The sequence below is a fragment of the Empidonax traillii genome, unplaced genomic scaffold, assembly GCF_003031625.1.
Source record: "Empidonax traillii isolate 1590-97213 ecotype Southwest subspecies unplaced genomic scaffold, ASM303162v1 scaffold46:size3806547, whole genome shotgun sequence".
NCBI classification, from domain to species: Eukaryota; Metazoa; Chordata; class Aves; order Passeriformes; family Tyrannidae; genus Empidonax; species Empidonax traillii.
This window is the reverse complement of record NW_020955239.1, coordinates 565,991-585,508: the sequence shown is the minus strand read 5'-3', so window position 1 is coordinate 585,508 and position 19,518 is coordinate 565,991. Positions and strand designations below refer to the sequence as shown.

The 19,518-nt window shown below is 40.0% G+C and overlaps 1 protein-coding gene across 1 annotated transcript in view; it reads left to right on the top strand.

Moving 5' to 3' along the window:
* Nucleotides 1-19,094, top strand: part of ZBTB20 (zinc finger and BTB domain containing 20) — a 502,030-nt gene extending 482,936 nt beyond the window's left edge. The window contains exon 11 of the mRNA XM_027878846.1: nucleotides 9,638-19,094. Coding sequence (XP_027734647.1) covers nucleotides 9,638-9,661 — 24 coding nt within the window. The 3' untranslated portion in view covers nucleotides 9,662-19,094. The remainder of the gene's footprint in view (nucleotides 1-9,637) is intronic.
* The last annotated feature ends 424 nt before the right edge of the window (nucleotides 19,095-19,518 follow it).

Below are 19,518 nucleotides of genomic sequence, written 5' to 3'. Positions count from 1 at the left end.
AGGAAGGCCTTGCAGAGGGGCAGATGCTGAAAGTAGCAAGTCTCTGCAGCATGTCCAGCAAGACAGTCAAGTGCATGAAGGTGGCCTAGTGCTAGATTCATGTCCATCAGGAGCTTGTTCTGGCCATGCCAAGTCAGTGTTCTTGCTGCTGTTAACCTTATTTCTCCTGCAAGAAGAAATAAGCTCTCTCAGCTAGTTTCCTATAAAGCTACTCACTGCTCCAGTTCATTTCAGCAGGAGCAAAGGAGTCCCCATATTTTCACAGATGACTCCTGTGGGAAATATGGAGAGAGCTTTAGGTATGTGCCTATTCTTCAAACTAACTCTGACAAAAAAAAAAAAAAAAAAAAAAAAAAAAAAAAAAAAAAAAAAAAAAAAGGTAGGTTATGTTTTCTCTGGAATAGAACAGAGAGATTTGGCCTGCAAGAGAGATACTGACAGAGAGACAACCTATCTGAAAAATAAGCATACTTAACTCTCTTAAACCTATTTTTGTAAGGGAACAAAAGGGGGAATATTTTTTTTATTTTTCTAGGAAAATATGTAAATGAGAAACGTATTAGATAAGAGTGTATGTCCATATAATTATTCCTAGTGCCGATAACTAAAAGGCCTCTTAAGATCATGAAGTCCAACAGTTAACCCGGCGCTGCCAAGCTCACCACTCAACCATGTCCCAAAGTGCCACATACACATACATTCTGAACACTTCCAGGGGCAGTGAATCCACTACTTCCCTGGGCAACCTGTTCCAATATCTGACCTCCCCTTCAGTGAAGAAATTTTTCCTAATATCAAATCTAAACTTACCCTGTGCAACTTGTGGCCATTTCCTTTCATCCTGCCACTTATTACTTGGGAGAAGAGACAGACCCCCACCTCAATACAACCTCCTTTCAGGTAACTGTAGAGACTGATGAAGTCCCCCCTCAGCCTCCTTTTCTCCATGTTCCTATGTGGAGCCTTCTAAACACTTTGCTAACTGTATTTTAACCTCCCAATTTACACATTTGTCCTCAAACATTTTTCAAAAAGCAAAGAGCATTAAGATACTTCCTTCAGAAGAAAATACACAGCAGCCTTTAATACACTACAGCCTCATGGACAGTTGATGCCTTAAAACAGAAATGCATCTGAGCAGTATGGAGTGTACTTATGTTTTGTATCTATAGCAAAGTTTTATCTAAAACATTCCTTTCATATGAAATATGTTGTGTTTTTCTGTTTGAAAGGGTAGGAAAGAAGTAAAGAAGTACTAGTGAGGCATAGTGGTCTCTTCATATTGGAAGATGCTTCTCCGCTGTTTCTTACCTTCAGTTGCAGCTCTAAGTTCAGTCCTCTTCCAAAGTGATCTCCTGCTTTTGATTTGGTTGATTGACATTAGTTCCCTTTAAAACTTGTGAGGGTAAATGGTCTTCCTAAACCAAATTAATTATATGGGGGTAAGGCTGTGTGATTTGACTACAGACTCCAACCTCTCCAGTGCTAGTGGAGAGAGAAATCCAGTAAAAAGCTACTTCCCAGTGGCAAATTCTGTTCTGAATTTCTGTCAATGCAACCTCTATTGGCACCTTTGAGATTGCATGTATGTCACTGGTGATAAATATAGACCCTTTGATTAGTTTAGCTGTGATTCCTTTTAAGAAAAGCATGTTCTAAAAATATCCTTTTGCTGCAGCAATAACATTACACAAACAAAAGATCTACCAACATCCCATCACATGTGAGAACTTCTATCCAGTTCAGCCCATGGGTAAATTCTTGTTTCTACCCCTCATGTAAACTTCATTAGCACTTGAGCCCTCTTTGTGCTGCGAAATTTCATGCACAGTCATGCAGCCACACCTCAAGCATCCCTTCTAGATGCTCTGTGTCAGATTGAGCTTAGATATTACAGTAGCCCACGTTTTCATAAGGTCCCCACTGGGACTTTTCCTGCTGGAAAATCTGCTACCAGTATAGCAAAGCATTGCTTGCTTTAGATATTTTCCAGGCAGAACTACAGGCTTCTACACTTTATACTGTTGACTTAATTTTTTGCCAAGTTCATAGTCCTATGGCACTTGAGAAAAGTGCAGAGCTTGGTTAGATAATTGTTGTTGTGCTCTGATTCTGCCGTGTCCCGTTCCTGCTAAACGGACAGTCATCTTTCTGAGATCTGTATGTTTAATTAAGCACCTTTTCTATTTCACTTTACTCCTTTTCTTTTTACCACTTGGATATTGCCATATTCTTTGTTAAACCTTATAAAGTTCCCTGAAGGTTCAGCCCTCATGTTGAATGTATGCTGTTTGACTAGAGAGGATCATTGCATTCGGGAAGCAGGATTCCATTCACTCAACTGCCTAACTTTCATTTTTCCCACGAAGTCCTTTACTTTCATTTGTCACAGAGCCTGTTGGCACCTGTTGGATCTTTGAGTAAAACCAAATTGTATGGCCTCTGTGTGTGTGTGTGTGCATGCAGATGTATGTCTGAGTATGTGTGTGTGTATGTATGTCCGAGTAGAGAGCCAGTTGCCTCCTCCTGCCTTTACAGACAGGTTGCTGATTGAACGTGTGGATATGCCTGGTTTAGATGCAAGAAAGAGTTTAGATGAAACAACAATTACAACATTACCTGTGGAGCATTGGCATGACTAGTGAAAAATAAGTACACTACTCATGCAGTATATGTGCACACATATTCATTTAAAAAATTCTGTTAGCCAAATGCTCTTAGTTGGATGTTTGCCCAGATAAGATGTTTGCCCTCATTCAAAATGTGATACCCAGATTTCATCCAGTGTATTTTTGTGAGTACCCATTCTGAAGGGAAGGCTGAATTATGTCTCTCAGAGCCTTATGTGGTCTTTCAAATAAATAAATAAAACAGTCGATCTCAGTAGGCCTCACTAGCAGAGACAGGCATCCGTGGAGGATGACAGCTCTGGAACAATGCTTTTGAGTTCAGTCACTCATTTCCATTGAATTTCAACATGTTCACCTGACAGAGAAATAAAATGCAAGCAAAATAACCTGCTTGTTTACTCCCCCTTAAAAAGAACAGTAAGAAATTATCAACAGTTAGCAGTACACTCTACTGAGAGGCTCTGGAATATTCCAGGTCTGGAGTCTCTGGTTTCCAAAGTGCCATGTCAAACAGCTCTTTCCCCACCTCACGTACTCTGAAACATGTTGATTATGAATATCTTCACATGTCATCTGAGTAATCCATTTAAAATGTGCAGTCACTACCAAATAACAAGTAACTTTCTCTCCCTTGGTCTTTGCCAAAATCTTTTCAGGACCGTGGTTAGTGTGTCTAGAAGACCAGTAGATTTTCAGAAGCAGAAGAAATTGGTCAGTAAGATTAATTAGTATGTAATCCATGAGAACTGCAGGATTTCTAGAACTCATTTTGTACCCATTGAGTTAGTGGGATGAATAAGTATGTGTAGCTACAGCTGCTTATTTTTGGTATCGTGCTGGCCCTCAAAAAGTAGCATTTTATTAACTCTTTTGCCTGACTAGGGGGTTTTTCCTTGGTCCAGACGGGATAATTGAAGATTTTGGGGGATTTTTTTTCTTTCATTTCCAGTCATAAAAATTTAAGTAAATTATATCCCTCTTCTCAGATTGGTGGCATTTCCCTTCCCCTTTTGAGTAAGGTGATAATGCAACAGTTTTGGCTGGTTGATTTTGGGGTGAGGTTTTTATTTTGGTTTGGTGTTTTTCTTTGGTTAAATGTACATTGTCTCTCTATAGTCAAAACGTCTTGTGACTGTAACGGTATGTATTTCTTTTACTGGAGAAAATAGACTTTTTGGTTTTTGTTAACAGTACTAGTGACTTTGTGGAAAATGACAAGTTGCTATTTAGATCTGCTTAGTTAAGTACAGTACACTGCAATACAGTATTTCTGAAAGCTAGAACATACAGTACACAATATATATAGCAATTCTATATCAATATATATACATAGTATAATCATTTAACTTTTGCATCTGCCTATGATCATAGAAAAATAATTTTTCACATGTATCATTCACAACCCAATCAACTGCTGCAGCTATTTGAAGCATTTACCAATATTACAGCTCTAGTGTGCTTTTTCATATTATTGGCTTCTTTATTGTCTTTACAAGCATTTTTTTCAGGATTTTTTTAAATCTCTATGTAGTAAGATGTAGAAAAGTAATTTTTTTTAAAGAGAAGGTAAAACAGTATTAGGCTCTACAAAAGTTAGAGATTGTTCCCTGCTACCCTTTCATATCAGAAGAACAATTAATCAAGACAATTAAGGTTATCTATTAGCTCTCTTCTAAGATGTCCTGTTATTTCATTTGTAAAAGCGTATGTCAGACTTTCCTCTTCCATTCCTAGCCTTGGAGAAAGATGCCGCAAGTGATCTTTCACTCCTTCCAAGTTCTGTTTCTTTATAGTTTTAAGATTTCCTAAAATTATCTTCTGCATTAAGGTGAGGTAGAAAAACATTGTTCTCTGTATAGCTATGCTAAATGTGGCCAATGGATTTTGCTAGGAATTGGATAAGAAATACCTCCATCCACTGCTAGTAATATATTCCAATTGCATCCTAATTTATCCACATCCCTTTTTCACAATAAGACAACCTCTGAAAGTTTTAGCTTCAGTTCATAAGTTTTTCAGGGTGAGTGTTCCTTTTACCATCTTCATAGGACATTCCTACTGGGACTGAATTTTGTGTCAGTCCCACTGGATTTTAATTGTCACCACAGAGCTGTTGAAAAAAATGTCACTAGGGAGGGATATGTCAACATCTAGATCCAAGTAGCCCAGGGAAAGCTGATTGACACCCAAGCCTCATGGCTCTTTGTGTCCTTTTTGTATTCTCATCTTGCAAAACAGATGTCCCAGGCAGAAAGTCTTGATTCAAAATTAGTGAGAATGCAAACTTATGAGAGCATGGGAATTTATGTTTGCTTTTCTAATTCAGGTACATCTCAGCTGACCTTTACTCCTCTGGTTGATATCACTTCTAAATGAAAATGTGCAAAGCCAAGTGGATGAGGGTTGTGGAGGAGGTATTCATTATATCTCATTTCTCCTAACTGTGAAGACTGGAAGAAATGAGAGATGGTCACATCAATTACAAACTGTGCTTTCACCGAAAATGAGCAAATCCATGTCTCTGCAAATAAATAGTTATTTTGGAGTGAGAAGAGAGGGAAGGAGTTACCTATGCCACATCTCGGGGTATTACAATCAGAACTTCAAGCATGGGAATCGTCAAGTGCCAGCATTCCTTACAGACTCCTGCCATTTGCACTTATGTGGAGGCCACGTTCTTATTCTTTCTACTTGCAGTTTAAAAGTTATGGTCTTCCAGCAGTGATTTCTAAGTCTGGCTTTACTTTACTCTGTGTATACCCATTTGTAAAGGAAGGAGGAAACTATCTTCTCAATATTAATTATGCAGGTAACAAAACTAGATTACCCTACTACATGAAGGATGGGCATTGCCCCATTAAACCGAACAGGTGCCATTTCCCAAATTAATTCCATTTAGCTGCTGCAACAGAGTGCTGATTCAGAGGTCCACATTTTCTGACCATGCTCTTTACCTTTTCCTTTGACTGAATGCTGAATCATACATATTTTTTTAGAAAGTGTTCTCACTTGACTGAGAATGCCAGATCATTTAAATGGCTGCATACCCATTCCACACTTGCCCTGCTAATCCTTTGTAAGGTTCAGTAATTCATTTAGCATAATTACTAGTTTAATGTGTTTCTTGATTTAACTTCTTTGTTGCCTTTTATTTTTCCTAATGCTTTTTTTAAACACCTCAATTCATTTTGCATGTTATACAGTTTACAGTTTATATTTTTAGGCTAAGAAGTGGTTTTACAAACAGGATGGTACCAAACAGGTAGATTATCCACACTAGAGATTGTACTTTTAGAACGCAGTGTGTACAGATACAATTGCCTAAAGGAAAGTGAAACTAACAAAATAATCAGCTGGTGAACACTATTTTAACATATCTTTTACATAAAAGACAGTCAGTCATTTGTGAGTCCAGAAATCTTGCTTTTTATGAACATATATCCTTTCTTTTTCATTCTCTGAAGAAATACTAATCTTAATAATTGTGATTTTCTAAGAAACTGGTTTCATATGTGCATATTTTCTGCTTTTTAAGGAGAGAGGAAATAGAAGGTGATATCAACTTTACAGTTTATAGATTCTTGTGGTGGCTGCTTTTCTTGAATGATATAAACATCAAGGAAAGACTGTCCAAATATTAGCTTTATTCTAGTGTATGGTTTTCATTATTGCTTTCGTTTTCCATCTCCTCCTTGGTTGACCAAGTAGACCTCTAGGGCTAATGCAGGCAATGGTCACACGTTTCTGTGGTCGACAGCATTTATACTCAGCTCCTTTTTGCACTTCTTTTCTGTTTTATACAGCTTTTGAGGAACACAGCGGTTGAAGTAGGTAACACTGTCACCACAAGAGGGAGAACCTTGTACTAAGAAAATGTTGCTCTGTTCTACTGTGCCCGGACAGAAAGGGATTTTAAAGCTTTTCACTGCAAGGTTGAATGAGAGGAGAGTCCCCCACTTTGGGGATGCTTGCACCAAAGATAGGGGACCTCCCAAGAGAGGGGGATGCTTGAACTCCATACAAGGGACTTGCTCTTCACTTGTGCCACTTAGAGGAAAAGACTGAATCCCCAGTATCTGCTGCTTTTTTTTTTTTTTTTTAAATGTATGAATAATTTGTAAAAAAAATACAGTTTCTATTTATTAGTGGAAGAAGTGTCATTCTTTCCTTTATTAGAACCAGAACTACTTTTTCACAAGTATCTTCAACAAGTTTAATTGTCTTTCAAGGTTTTTCTTTGTCCTAATGCCAGGATGTAGCTTGGTCTGCTGTCAGACTGATAGAGGTCCTTTAAGTCTGGAATTTATTCCCAGTTTCATATGTTCTGAACAATCAGTTCCCTAGATTCTTGCTCCACAGTTCAGGTTCAAAGAAATTCTTATAATGAAATGAAGCAGAAAATTGGTGATTTCCCATACACTCCACTCATAATGAGCTTTTGTTTGTCAAACATAATATAAATAGGCTGCTCAGTTGAGGCAGGATGTACTCCATGACCTTTCTTGTCAGCATCAGTGAGATCTATGCTTTATCCTGAAAATTGATTGGACCAATACTCCGTGGGCCAAATTCTGCAGGCAGGACTCACATGCTCTTTTGTTGACTTCAATCCATTTTCTCTGACAGGAAAAGTATGTGTAGTCCTAGTTTCATATACACGCTTTAAGATGCCATGGGATTGTTCCCCATAATTTAGCATGTTTCTACCCAAAGTTTGTACTCTTCATAAAACTGACTCAAGATTTGATTTCACTCCACCAGGCAGATTTTGCCTGTATTAAGGGCTCTGTGATTATATAGTCTCTCCTTGCTGGGAGACTTAATTTACAAGAACTGTATAGAGCAGGAAGGTTGCTTCCATTTGAACAAAACATGGAATTTTTTGTTTTATTTTGTTTTGTTCAGAGAATCCTAAATAACCTTGAGTCTTTCTTTGGGTTTGATTGATTGGTGATAGCATGTTTATCTTAAATAATTAAATAGTGAGCCACAACAGCTAGTGTAGACATATGATTCACTGCAGTACCTTTTCCCTGATTTACACCCTTGCTGTGTCCCTTTTCTATTGCCAGAACAATGTAAAATCATTTGAGTATTTGGATATTTGGAGTTTCTTGATTCCAGGTTTCTGACTGCTTTACCCAGAAGCACTTTGGCCATAACTTTTCTGTTGTGATGGTCACAAATTCATGTGGGTAAAATAAAGTTGTTTCTTTGTAAGATCTGATTATATAACCCCAAATTCAATTCAATACATGAAGCTGTTTGGTGGACCTTTTTTTTAGTAAGTGCTACTGCACTGGGTATGCAGGAGAATTTGTAATGTGAGCAGCATTTCGACAAACAGGTAGGACCTCCTCAAAGTACACACAGCTGAATAGCATGAAAATTCATTACTGCTGATTATACTGGCTAGATTGGTGTTGATAGGCTTTACAAAAGAGCTGACAAGTGTTATTCATTTTGTCTCATGTATGCTCAGGCATGGGGTGCACCACTGTAGCTCTGCACCCTGAGAGAGTGGGTTTAGGTCCTTTCCCTTTGCCACGGCTACGGATTCCATTGTGCTGTCTTTGTTTTTCATTAAAGCTCACTGGTAAAGATAAACTGCAAAAGTCTTTAAAGCCTGGCATTTTTCTGGTTTTGAGGTGGGTATTCAGGATCCCTGCACCTCTACTTAGTTTTCTTCTTTTAGGTTCTTTCCTTATTTCTGTGCATGTGAAACGCTTTTCTCCACTGGGATTAAACAGAGTGTATCTGCCTGCAGGCAAGGCTTGTATCTTTGCAAGAGAAAGAAAAAGGAGAAGCCTGCTTCCTGGTTATAATTTGGTTTATCTTTTGGTATTTGCTTTTTTTTACATGCTGGGGTGGGCTAACATCTTCAGTAAGGGACTGGGAGTGAGAGAAGTGGCAGAAGGAAAGAGGAAGCATGTGCTTAAGCCTAAATGAACCAGCATGTAGTATTCCTCTGTACACTGAGCAAGTACATTGAGATTAGTCTAACAGCAGCAGTATTGTCCTAGTGTGTTCCATTTTTCATTCATTTCCCTTTCTTGCTCTTCCTTGTGGCCTCTTACACTGTTTTAGTGGTTCCCCATACTCCTTTCTAGTAGTTAAGAGGGTTTGATGGAGGCTCTTGTGGCTGTCCAAACTGAAATTATAACCTCCAAACCAGTGAATACCCCAAAGTCTTTGTATTGTTTTCCCAAGTGTTATCTTAACAGGTGGCGAGCCCTGGCAGATGTTTTATTTTGTTAAAAGACATAGATGGGCTAGGGGAGGTATGGGCTGATTGGGACTCAGTAACTGCTTGCCTTTTGTAATTAGTGAGCTTTATTTTGTTTTTCTTATGTGTCTTCATTTTAAGGTACTTAAGAGCTTAAACACCTATCATCAAAATTCCTGCTTTTCCCACCATAGCCCTAGGTGGGCCATGAAAGAAATACTTCACATATATCCTCAAGTATTTGCAGGATGGAGGAAGGTGTTGTTTGTGCACAGGTGTGCCTGCATGAGCAGGAGAGAACTGAAGTTAATGTTGATCAGTCCATTTGTTTTAGGGTGGCCACAGAAAGCTTCAAAAGTTGATTGCACTACAGAACCTTAGCTTGGGCACTGTTAAAATAGGGACTGTATATTTGGAACAGGGAAGCTTCTTTGTTTTTTTATCCACACTTCTACATGCCCTTTGCAAGGTGTGCCCTTGCAAAGTTTGCATCCAACAACTTTATGTAAAACCACTACTGACCTTTTTGCTGTATTCATTTAGTTTTCTCTTATTTCTGCAGCCCCCCAACAATGGCTTGTCTCCTTTCTGATTTCTGTCATTTGACTTATTGTGTTTTCAGTAAATGTCCTATCTGCTAATGAGATCTCCACATCGAGTGGGAGGAGAGAAAATGAGGCATGTGAAAGTGTGGCTGGGAGACTGCAAATCCCCCTTTGTTTTGGGGCATTCGTATACTTTTACTGAGTGCTGATTTCTTGGGGGCTGGGTGGGGTGGGAGTCTGTGCTTTTTTGGTCTGGATAAGGCTTTTTATTTTTGCACTAAGTATGACTGCACTGCACTGCATTGCACTACTGAAATGTATTTACACGTGGTGGGATTGGAAGGGGCCAATTAAGCAGGAAGGGAGAAGAGAAAGGGATAGGCACAGAAAACAGGATATATCATAAACCTGACCAGGTTGAAAAAGAACTAGGGTAACCTTTATTTAAGCAACTAGTCAGACACTGAGACAGCTCTATTAGATACCTTCTCTTAAAATAAAAGTAAAGCACTATAATAGAAACTGAAGAGGCATCACAGGTTTCAGGGTGCTACAGATCTTTTTCCCCCTTTCTCTAGAGACTGTTCTTTGGGGCTGTGAGAAAGTTCAGAGAACTGCTCATTTGGTAAGGCTTCAACATAAAGATACTGATTCCTAGTTCAGATGTCAAAACTTGCATTGTCGGATAGAATCTCTTCAAGAGGTTTGACTGTGATTAGCATCCCTTCAGTATAAACATGATCTCTCAGCTCAAGAATTTAAGCCACAAAGCAGACTTACCAAAGGGGAAGGTCACTGGAAAAAAAGCACGTCTTTCTGAGGCTGTTATGGGAACAGTGCAATAAACAGTCATCCTGAACACACAATTACAAGTGTTCCAGTCAAACCTTTGGGGTAAGAGGAAGCAGGAGGGACATTTGGGCAAGAAAGGGTGGTGTGGAATTCAGTACATAAATATTCCTGCTTAGGCAAAGATGCTGTCTAGCATTTTAAGAGCTTCTCTCTGATTTGTCTTCTTAAATGGATAGCCTAGCATTGTGAAGGCTTTCAGCTGGAGCCAAATGGAATCCTAAGTTTAAAAATACTGTTGCAGTCAAGATGCATGTTGGCCTATGCCTTGGTCATTAATTTTGTAACAAGCATAATATGAGAAAAACTAAAACAGTAGTAATGTGCAGCAAGATTCATCTCTGCTGTAGCTCTTTGTGATCTATAAACTCTCAAAAGTTTGTGTTGAATCTCTTCAGTAAGACTGTAATAGCAACTTCAGCCAGATGGTAAAACAGGATCATGAAAAATGCTCTGTATAGCAACTGGGACAAGAATGTAAAACATGAGTGTATTTGCTTTGGTCCTGTAGTGGAGAGACCATCTGTCTAATGTACAAAGAGGTTTCATGGACAAAAAAGAGGAGGTAGTCATCCAATTGCTGAGGGAGGTCTAGAATAATTGGGGGACTAGAAATTTATTTATGCCCTGAATTTATCCTTAAACTTGAAGCTAAGATATTTTGGCTTCATTAGCACAGAGAAATGGGTAGTTCAGACCTTTCACAGAGCTGCACAATGCAAAGCAGATTGTTGATGATCAGTCTGTTGGGCTGCCTCATTTGAGAAAAGTGTCAAGAACTAGAAGAGGAGTGGTATACAAGAGGCGGTGCTAGGTGGGAAGGAACAAGTCTGTCTGAAGCCAGGAGACACTTTGGAGTTAAGGATGTGTTTTTCTGGTGAGCTCTGAGATTTTCACTCTTCGATTTCAGCCATTCTGGTTTGAAAGGAATGGAAGAGAACAACTGGAGATATCCCCTGATGTACTGTTAGATGAACTACTGAATGACTCTTCCCTTGAAAGCAAACAGGGCACTGGAACATACACTCTCTATCTTTGCCATCTACAGGAACCCTTTAAGATGAAAACCACTGGAAGATCAACTTCCAGTAATGAGTCAGTAGATGTCCAACAAAAGCACAGTTCATTTGAGAGCCAGCATAATAGAGTGGCAGGAGAGCACCTTTGTTTTGTAAAGTGGCATTTGCTTCCATAAGACTAGTGACAGCTACAGTCATGATATGGGAGGAATTGAAATCAGTCTGCTGAAGTTAATTCACGTTATGAGCCAATACACCTGTTTGTTGTTTAGGTGAGTTTTTGTTTTATTTCCTTGTTTAAGGCAGCTGCATATATTGCTACTGTCAGAGTGGATTTGAATTGTCAAAGAGGAGTAGTGGACTGCTCCAGAAAAAAAGTGAAGCTGAGGGTTTACTGAGCCTGCTGTGTCCAGAGTGCCTTTCCTGCTGTGGTAAAATGAAGAACTTCTGTAGTTTGAGCTGTTCTGGCTGACTGATTGCTGCGTATTCCTCCCTTGTGGTGTGACCTGATGGCAACCCTATTTGGACAGGGAGAGGAACACTGCAAGTTTGCAATGCTGTGATAAGATGTCATTTGCACTAGTTTTTTTTAAGTACTGCAATCTGAAGAAGTGTGCTTTAAGCCGTGCTCCAAATCCTGGTTTGAATTCAGCCTGTTTAAACCTGATTCCAGCTGACTCAGTTTCAAAAAAACTAGTCTTGTCCATGTAAACAGGAATTAAAACCTTTTTTAAAAGCTAGATTCCAGTTTATGTTTCCACTCAGTTCAGTGCTCGAACAGACCAGTTCTTGGGCCTAAGTGTGATTGTATAGTTTTAAAGGCTTTTAAATCAGTTGTTCCTTTTTTCATGGTCAGTTTGAAACTAGTTTAACTGGAACTGCATTTAAATATAGCACAAACTCCTTTCCTTTATTTCAGCATGGTACTAAAGCCCCACGTAGACAGTGCTTGACAGAGAAACCAAGGATAACTTGAGGTTTATTTTAAGAAGCCAAAACATAGGTTGCTGACTAGAGATGCCGCATAACCTAATGCCCTATTTTTTCTCCAGATGGAGAAACACTAACTTCCATAATTCCCCTCCATTTGTCATCCTGCTTCATTGTTGCACCTTTTCTCTTGAATGAAAATCCCTTTGGCCAGTAGGCTAGATCCAAAACGGAACTCTCCCGTACTGTTTGATCATCTTGTTTCTGTACGTTCCTTTCCTTGACAATGGCAAGCACTACTGAGGATCAGCTTGAGATTTTGCTGGGACTGTGGCGTAGTTATGGTTCAAGAAGATGCTAATGATATTTTCAACATTATGGTAATTTCAGAGCTTACCCTTGAGGAAAAAATTATATTTCAGAAGTTCCACAGAAAAAAGAAAATGCCAAGAATCAGGATGGAGCTTCAGTCACAGGGCTGTAGCCAAGTTTTTAGGGAATGCATTTCTGGTGGCTGGTGATGCTGACATTTACAAAGGCAATTTGAAAGCTGTAGAGAATGTATGCTTTCTCATCCCTGCTGAACTAAGAGAATTTATACTAACAGAATGATCCCAGAGTAACCTGTCAGTGTTCACACTTCCCTAATGGAGGAGACTAAGCAATCTGTCGCATCACCTTAGACAGTCTGAATTTGCTTCAAGATTGCTCCCAAATGGCTTGCCAGCCAGGTGCTCTCCTCCCTCATTGATCCTAGTATCACACCTGGCTGGGGATTTGTCGCATCAGCCAAGGTGACCAAGAGATAGCCTTGGCCCCAGCTAGGAGCCTTTTACCCTTTTCTTTTCCTTTTGGTTTTCCATTGAACCAGGTGTGCATTTAGTGGTGAAGTAGATAACAGGTCAGCTGTTGCTCCAGATGACAAGAATGGCAAAGCCACATGGCAACTGAGCTACTGTTGTCCTCAAGGACATTGGTAAAGGCAAAAGACCAGGCTCTGGTTGATAGTGTAGTTATAAACCTACAGCTTCTGCTGCTTGCCCCTCCAAACTTGTTTTGGTCAACTATGTTGTTGCCCTCAAATATGCTTTGTGTGTGAAAAGCTGAATGCAGTTGTTCTGTTGTCTGTCTTCTTTCTTCTGCATCATGGATGTGGCACCAACTTACTCTCACAACAAGCTTGAGTTTTGTTTTGCTGTTGTTATTAACATGTAATTCTACTGTAGACCAAAAAATACGAAAAGGAAAAAAATCAGTTTCAAGACATAAAAGACCAGTGAATGAAAGGTGAAAAATTTAGGAAGTGAAGGTGTGAGAGGAGAAGCAGTGGTTAACTATGTTAAGTTAGAAATCTCAGAATAGCCTTACGTATTTCTTAACCAATGCTTACCAATCATCCAGTAGTGGGGTTAGATAGCTTTCTTGGTTCATTTGTACTTGTATCCTAATATATATATATTTTATTTTTGTTTCTTTGGTATTGCTGTTGCACATCATGTTGTCTTTTATAATGCCTGATTTTTATTGTATTGTACTTTATCAGTCTGTTTTGGTTTTGTTTCCTTTTGAAGGATGGGAAAAGTAATCTTTCCTTTTTGTTTTGAATTTTTGAGAAAAAATGCACTGGAAGTAAACACAAACACATTTTGCCATTTGAAAAAAAAAGGAAAACACACAGCCACGCAGTGGAAAAGGCTAAGAAAAAGCTCCCCTCTTCTTTCTTGTTATGGAAGCATCCTTTAAAATATATGCTAGAAAGAAAACAAATATTCTCAAACAGAAGAAGAGAGAAGCCTCTTTGATCCTAGCTCTGCAATCTGGAGTATTTTAGCACAGTATTCTGCAGGGTTGGGCTCCTAAATGGCCGACAGTCATAAAATCCAGAACCACATGGGGCAAATTCATCCCTGGTGCAAGCAGATGTAATTGTAGTGAAGTCAAAGGAGGTACCCAAAGGATGGATTTAGCCACATGCGTGCAAGATACAGCTGCCTTCCCTATAGTACCTAAGCCCCCACTGCTAGATTTTATTGCTGTCAGAACAGTTGGTCTTTCGGCTGTGTTAATCACATAAAATCCCTTGAACATTTTTCAAGGTAGGCAAAACACTTTCCCACTGAATAAATCAGTTCTGGATGCACCTTGGTGTGACACTTCTTGCCTACCAGCTTTCAGCTGTTACCCACTCCCAGATGTGAACTGATGTGATCTAGCTCTGGCTTGCCTTGGCCAGAAAAATGGACTTGACTATTAAGCGTAGTAAAACTTTTGCATATTTAACTACTATGATCCAGAAATGGCCCTTGCACTTTTAAGGCATATGGAAACATCCTCTCTGTCTTTCAAAATGGCAGCAGTTCCTTTGTGAGTAAAACATCACGTGTGCAAATGCGTACACACGCCCACACACCCTGGGCTCCTCACCCCAAATTCTTCCCGGATCTTGCTGGCCCAGCAGTGTCCTGTCTCCATAGTGCCTGGTCATTTGAGTACAGCGGGGCAGAGACTCGTGTTGAGATGATAAATGCAAAAAGCATACATTTTAAAAGACAGATGATTTTCCTGTTATGCCATTGTCTTTGAATCCCCATATCAGCTGATGGGTTTTCCTAGCCTGACAGCTTTCAATCAGTTGTTGAAACATTGGCTTTCTCTGTTTTGTTTTCTAAGGAGGGAATGTGGGGCGGGGAGAATAATGAGGTGTTGTTTGTAACTTCACAGTCCTGATAGTTGGTTTTTATCTTCCATATTTTATGCAAAAACAGACATTATAAGTCAATAAATAATTGTGCCCTAGGTTGAAAGTTAAGTGTTCAGGAAAGGAAAAAAATGGTTGGCATTTTTCTACATTTTTGTGAAGACTCTTTTGGAAAGGAAGGGTACATATTTTTGTTGTGTAGTATTTTCTATTTTTGAATGCATTTTCTTGGTACAAGACTGTTTTGTGGAATTTTTTTTCTTTTTGGTGAACACATTATTTAAAAAAAAAAAAGAAAAGAAAGAAAAAACTAATTGAAAAGTTTGCCCTTAAGGATATGCTGCAGTTTTGAGGTTTAACGTTAAAAAAAAAAAAAAAAAAAAATTCAAGGCGTGTGTTAAAAGTTGGGGGATTGTATTGTTGGGAGTTTTTTTGTAATTGTTACAAGAAGAAGTTTGTAGCCACTGCTGTTTATTTTGTTTCAGATGAGTAAGTAAAGGGATTGTTCTTGTGTTATTCTTTTTTTTTTTTTTAAGAAAAAGTTATTTATGAAATGTCACAAACACTGGACTGTGAGTTTGTAGGGAAGCATTTTACCACCCTGTGTCTTCATAGAGCTGTTGATGATCCTCCTTCTCGTTACTCTGCCTTATGATTTCCTGAGCAAATTTGGAGGGGATGGTGGGAGGAGGAAAGAGAAACTAAATGCCTTTTTGTGTCAGAGAGTTGGGGGAAAAACAGTGTTTTGGAATCCCAAAGCTGGACCATCAGCCCTGCTTCTTCTCCCATCTACTACAGAAATGAAAAAGACTTACAGTCACTGGAGGAGAAAGAAAAATCGTGGTACTGAGATGTGGCAGTGCACAAGGGGTTAAGTGACTGAGAGACATGATGATCATAATGACCTCTGTAAATGACATCTCGGTTTCTCAGTCAACAGCTCCCTTGGTTTGCCCTCATCCTGCCAGTGGCTTTTGTGACCAACACAACTAACCCAACTGAAACCATGAGGATGACTTTCAGTTGCTGATCAAAGCCTTTTTTTGGCACCCCAGCAGTGGGAGTGACCAGCCGGGAGCACTACTCAGTTTGATCACTGGACTGGATTTGAGGAGAAGTAGAGGCTGAGGGTGACCAAAGAGGTGTGCCGTGTTCTCCATGTTTGAAGAACAGGCTTAAAAGACTTAAAAGCAGTGCTCCAGGTACTTCTGGGACTGGAGAAAAGGGAAGGAGGAAGACACCAACAGCCGTAACAAAAACTGGAGATATGTAACTGGGCTACATTCAAAACCAACCAGACTCTTTTCCTTCCTGGACAATAATGCAGCCAAATCTTGAGACTGTCAAGCAGACAGAAAGCTGAATGTGGCCTTCATTTCTCCTGCCTTTCCTTTTTATTCTCCCTCTTCCTTTACCCTGAGGTTTCTTCTCAGTGAGCACCTGCTCCACTGAGCACTTTTTTGCCCTCCACCTAAACTGCCCTTGCTTTCAAAATGTGGGTTCAGTCAGGACTGAGTAAAATCATGTGCCTTCTTTTCCCCTTTTGTAATTATACCAGCCTCCTTTCCTTCCCCAACTTACACATATGAGAGACACAGGAGGGGGCTCTTCAGAAGTGCTACTTGTCTATAGGTGTCCAGCAACACAGGTGGTGGTGAAAGGAAGAGGAGCAAGGGAGATGCTATTAGCTCCTTTCCCTTTCCACACGTAGCAGGTCTTCCCAAGGAGACACCCTTCACCACCACCTCCTCAGACACTCCTCTCTCCTACAGTGCAGCCGTAGTGAGCATGGTGGGGTGGTTCTTCTCTCCCATTTCTATCCTAGCTTTGTGAAGCACTCACTCAATTTCAATTCATGCCATTTGCAAGCAGTCACATTGACAAGACAAATGCAGTTTGTGGCCTTACTGAGATGACTTTTAAACCACTAAAAGAAAAAAAGGCAACTCATTTCCCGCCCAAGGTTTGTGTCACTTCTAAAAACCCAGTCCATAGCAGTTTAGACTCCTTTAATCTCAGTCCATTTTAATGATGGTGGCTAAACTGACTAGCCTAGAGCTTAAATGCTAGACTGTCTGGTCTCATGTTTTGTTTGCTATTCCCCTACTGTCTGCTTGCTTTTCTCATTTTCTACTATATTCTCTGCTTTACAAGGCAGCCCTAGCCTTTGGTGGAAGGTGAGAGGAGCCAGTGGGATCCTGGCTCAGGGAAAGTAGTTCATGGATCGTTTTCAGCCTTGTAGCAGGAGAAGGATATACCAGCTACCACAGCAAATGCGTATTATGGTAGGCTGACTGCAGTGGTTTTAGGGCAAATAAACCCTACCCAGTTGCTGGAACGTGGCTTGTTCCCAGATCAAAAACCATGGAGCAAAAAGAGTGCACTGGGACAATGGAAAAGCAGCTTGCAATCCACAGCTGCTTTTGGGCAAAGACAGGGACCCAACTGCCTCCCAGCTTCTCTACAGGCTTGCCCACTGCACAGTCAGTGTCCCTGACTCCATGGAGGAGTGAGATGTGCTGTAGAAGCTTTTCTGATTTTAAGAATCAGCACAAAGCAGCCCCTGAGAGGTGTCTGTCTGTCAGGCAAGCACAAGGGTGGACACCTGCCCCTGCTGTTTTTCTGCAGATCAGGAAGCTCCACACAGACTTTCCTGGAGCTTAGCCTTTCAGAAATCCACCTGCAAAACCTGTAGCACCTGACTGGTGGGAATGAAAAATCCCTCAATTGCTTCCATAAATGATCCAGTAAATGAAAATGCTGCAGATGGAGGATTGGAAATTTATTCTTTAGGTTGGGCTCTAAAGCCAGGGAGGAGCGACAGGGGAACGGTGTATTTATTTCCCCCCTCCCAGTTAACAAGTCTGCATGTGTTCACATACTTACAAGAGAAAGGGTGTAGTCCTACCCATCTTTGGTGCTGATGGACTTAAAGCATTTGTCCAAGGCCTATTTTGACACAGAGAACATAAAAATAAACTCCTGTCACATGCAATATTTCCCCCCCCCCAAAAAAAAAAAAAAGGGAGGGAGGAGGAGGAGAGCAGTGTGGGCAATCAGGATTGTTAGGGTTGGATTATTTTGCATCTTTTGTAAAACTGTAATTTCAACAGTGCCTTATTCCTAATAGATGCTGGCACTTGGGACACACGATGAAAGACAGAACTAGGGAGAGTCAGATGTATACATCCATAAGACAGAGGTCATTAATCACTGTAAAGAAAGCTGTATTGGGAATGACACAGCTGTGTCAGAATTGAAAACAGTTCAAGTATTCAACCTGCAAAGCAATTTCCCTTCCACCACCTCCTGCCTTCCCTCTTTGCCAATGGTGCTGCCCAATAATAGCTGCCTACACTGAGGCCTGTCACTGCCCCATTTGCTTTTAGTGTTGTCAAGTCCAAGGAGTTTAGCATAGTCAAGCTTTCCACTGCAATCATGTTTTCCATGGGGTATGTGAATGCCAGTTATTTTGCTTTAAATGCACTTTAAATTAAAAAAAATCAAATCAAAGCTCCAGACTGTTTCAAATACATAGGAGAAGATAGTGCATATGTGTTTGAACCCAGTTGACTTTATCTCCAGTTAAAATGTACTCCATACAGTGTGTATGTATAGAACAATGTGTATGCATACAAACACACACACGTCAACCTTAAATATCAACAGACTAACCTTTCTCCTTAAGCTCATGAAACCAGATGATACACAAACACAGCAGCAGCAGAGGAATTACGGTTGGGCTCTTGAAACAGATCACAAAAAACAAACACAACTACTTGGTCCTTTCTGTACATTCAATAATTACAGAAGGAATTGGGTTGTAACCAGAATAAAAAGGAACGGTGCTAAATGAATGAATGGGCAAAAAAAAAAAAAAAAAAGACAAAAACAAAAACTCAGCCCAATAACACAGTTTGACTTTTATGCTAATTCTCACATTGGGTTGATTTGTTACCCTTTTTTTTTTTTTTTTTTGGTTTATATGAAAATAAAATTCCATCTAAACTAATCTGCCACAATGATAACAAAAACAAAGTAAACAAATAAAAATGTATCCTGGCCTGAGGAAGCTCTTGTTTATGGAGGATGTCAGAAGTCTCAAAACTCTCGGCCTTGCTCTCACGTACCACATGCTCAATCAGTCCTTTTTTAAAAATGTCTGAAACTGAAAGAAAAATTAAAAAAAAAAAAAAATTTAAAAAAAAAAAACTTTTTTGAAGCACCTTATGTGGCTGCCCATTCCAGGAGTGGGAGCCGCCTTTTTTTCTTTGAGCACCTTACTGATGTGTTAATGCTATCTGCTGTCTTTTTGTTCCCGTGGGCCGAGTGGCTGGCTGTTGGCATGGGCACGGAGCGTGTGGGGTGCAGGGATGGCTGGGTGGGGGCTGCAGCGCTGCACACTCACATGGGCGCCAGCCTTGCACACGGAGGGGGCATCCAGACTCATTCCCATTCCTTGCGGCGCTGCCTTGGACCCAGGTGGAAATTCGTTGCTAAATGGTGGAAGGGAGAGCACACACTTCTTGTGTGCGGATCTGGAAGATAAAAATTGGACATTTTTTCTTGGGGGACAAAAGAAATTCCCAGCAGCCAACAGATGCTGAGTGAATGGGAAACT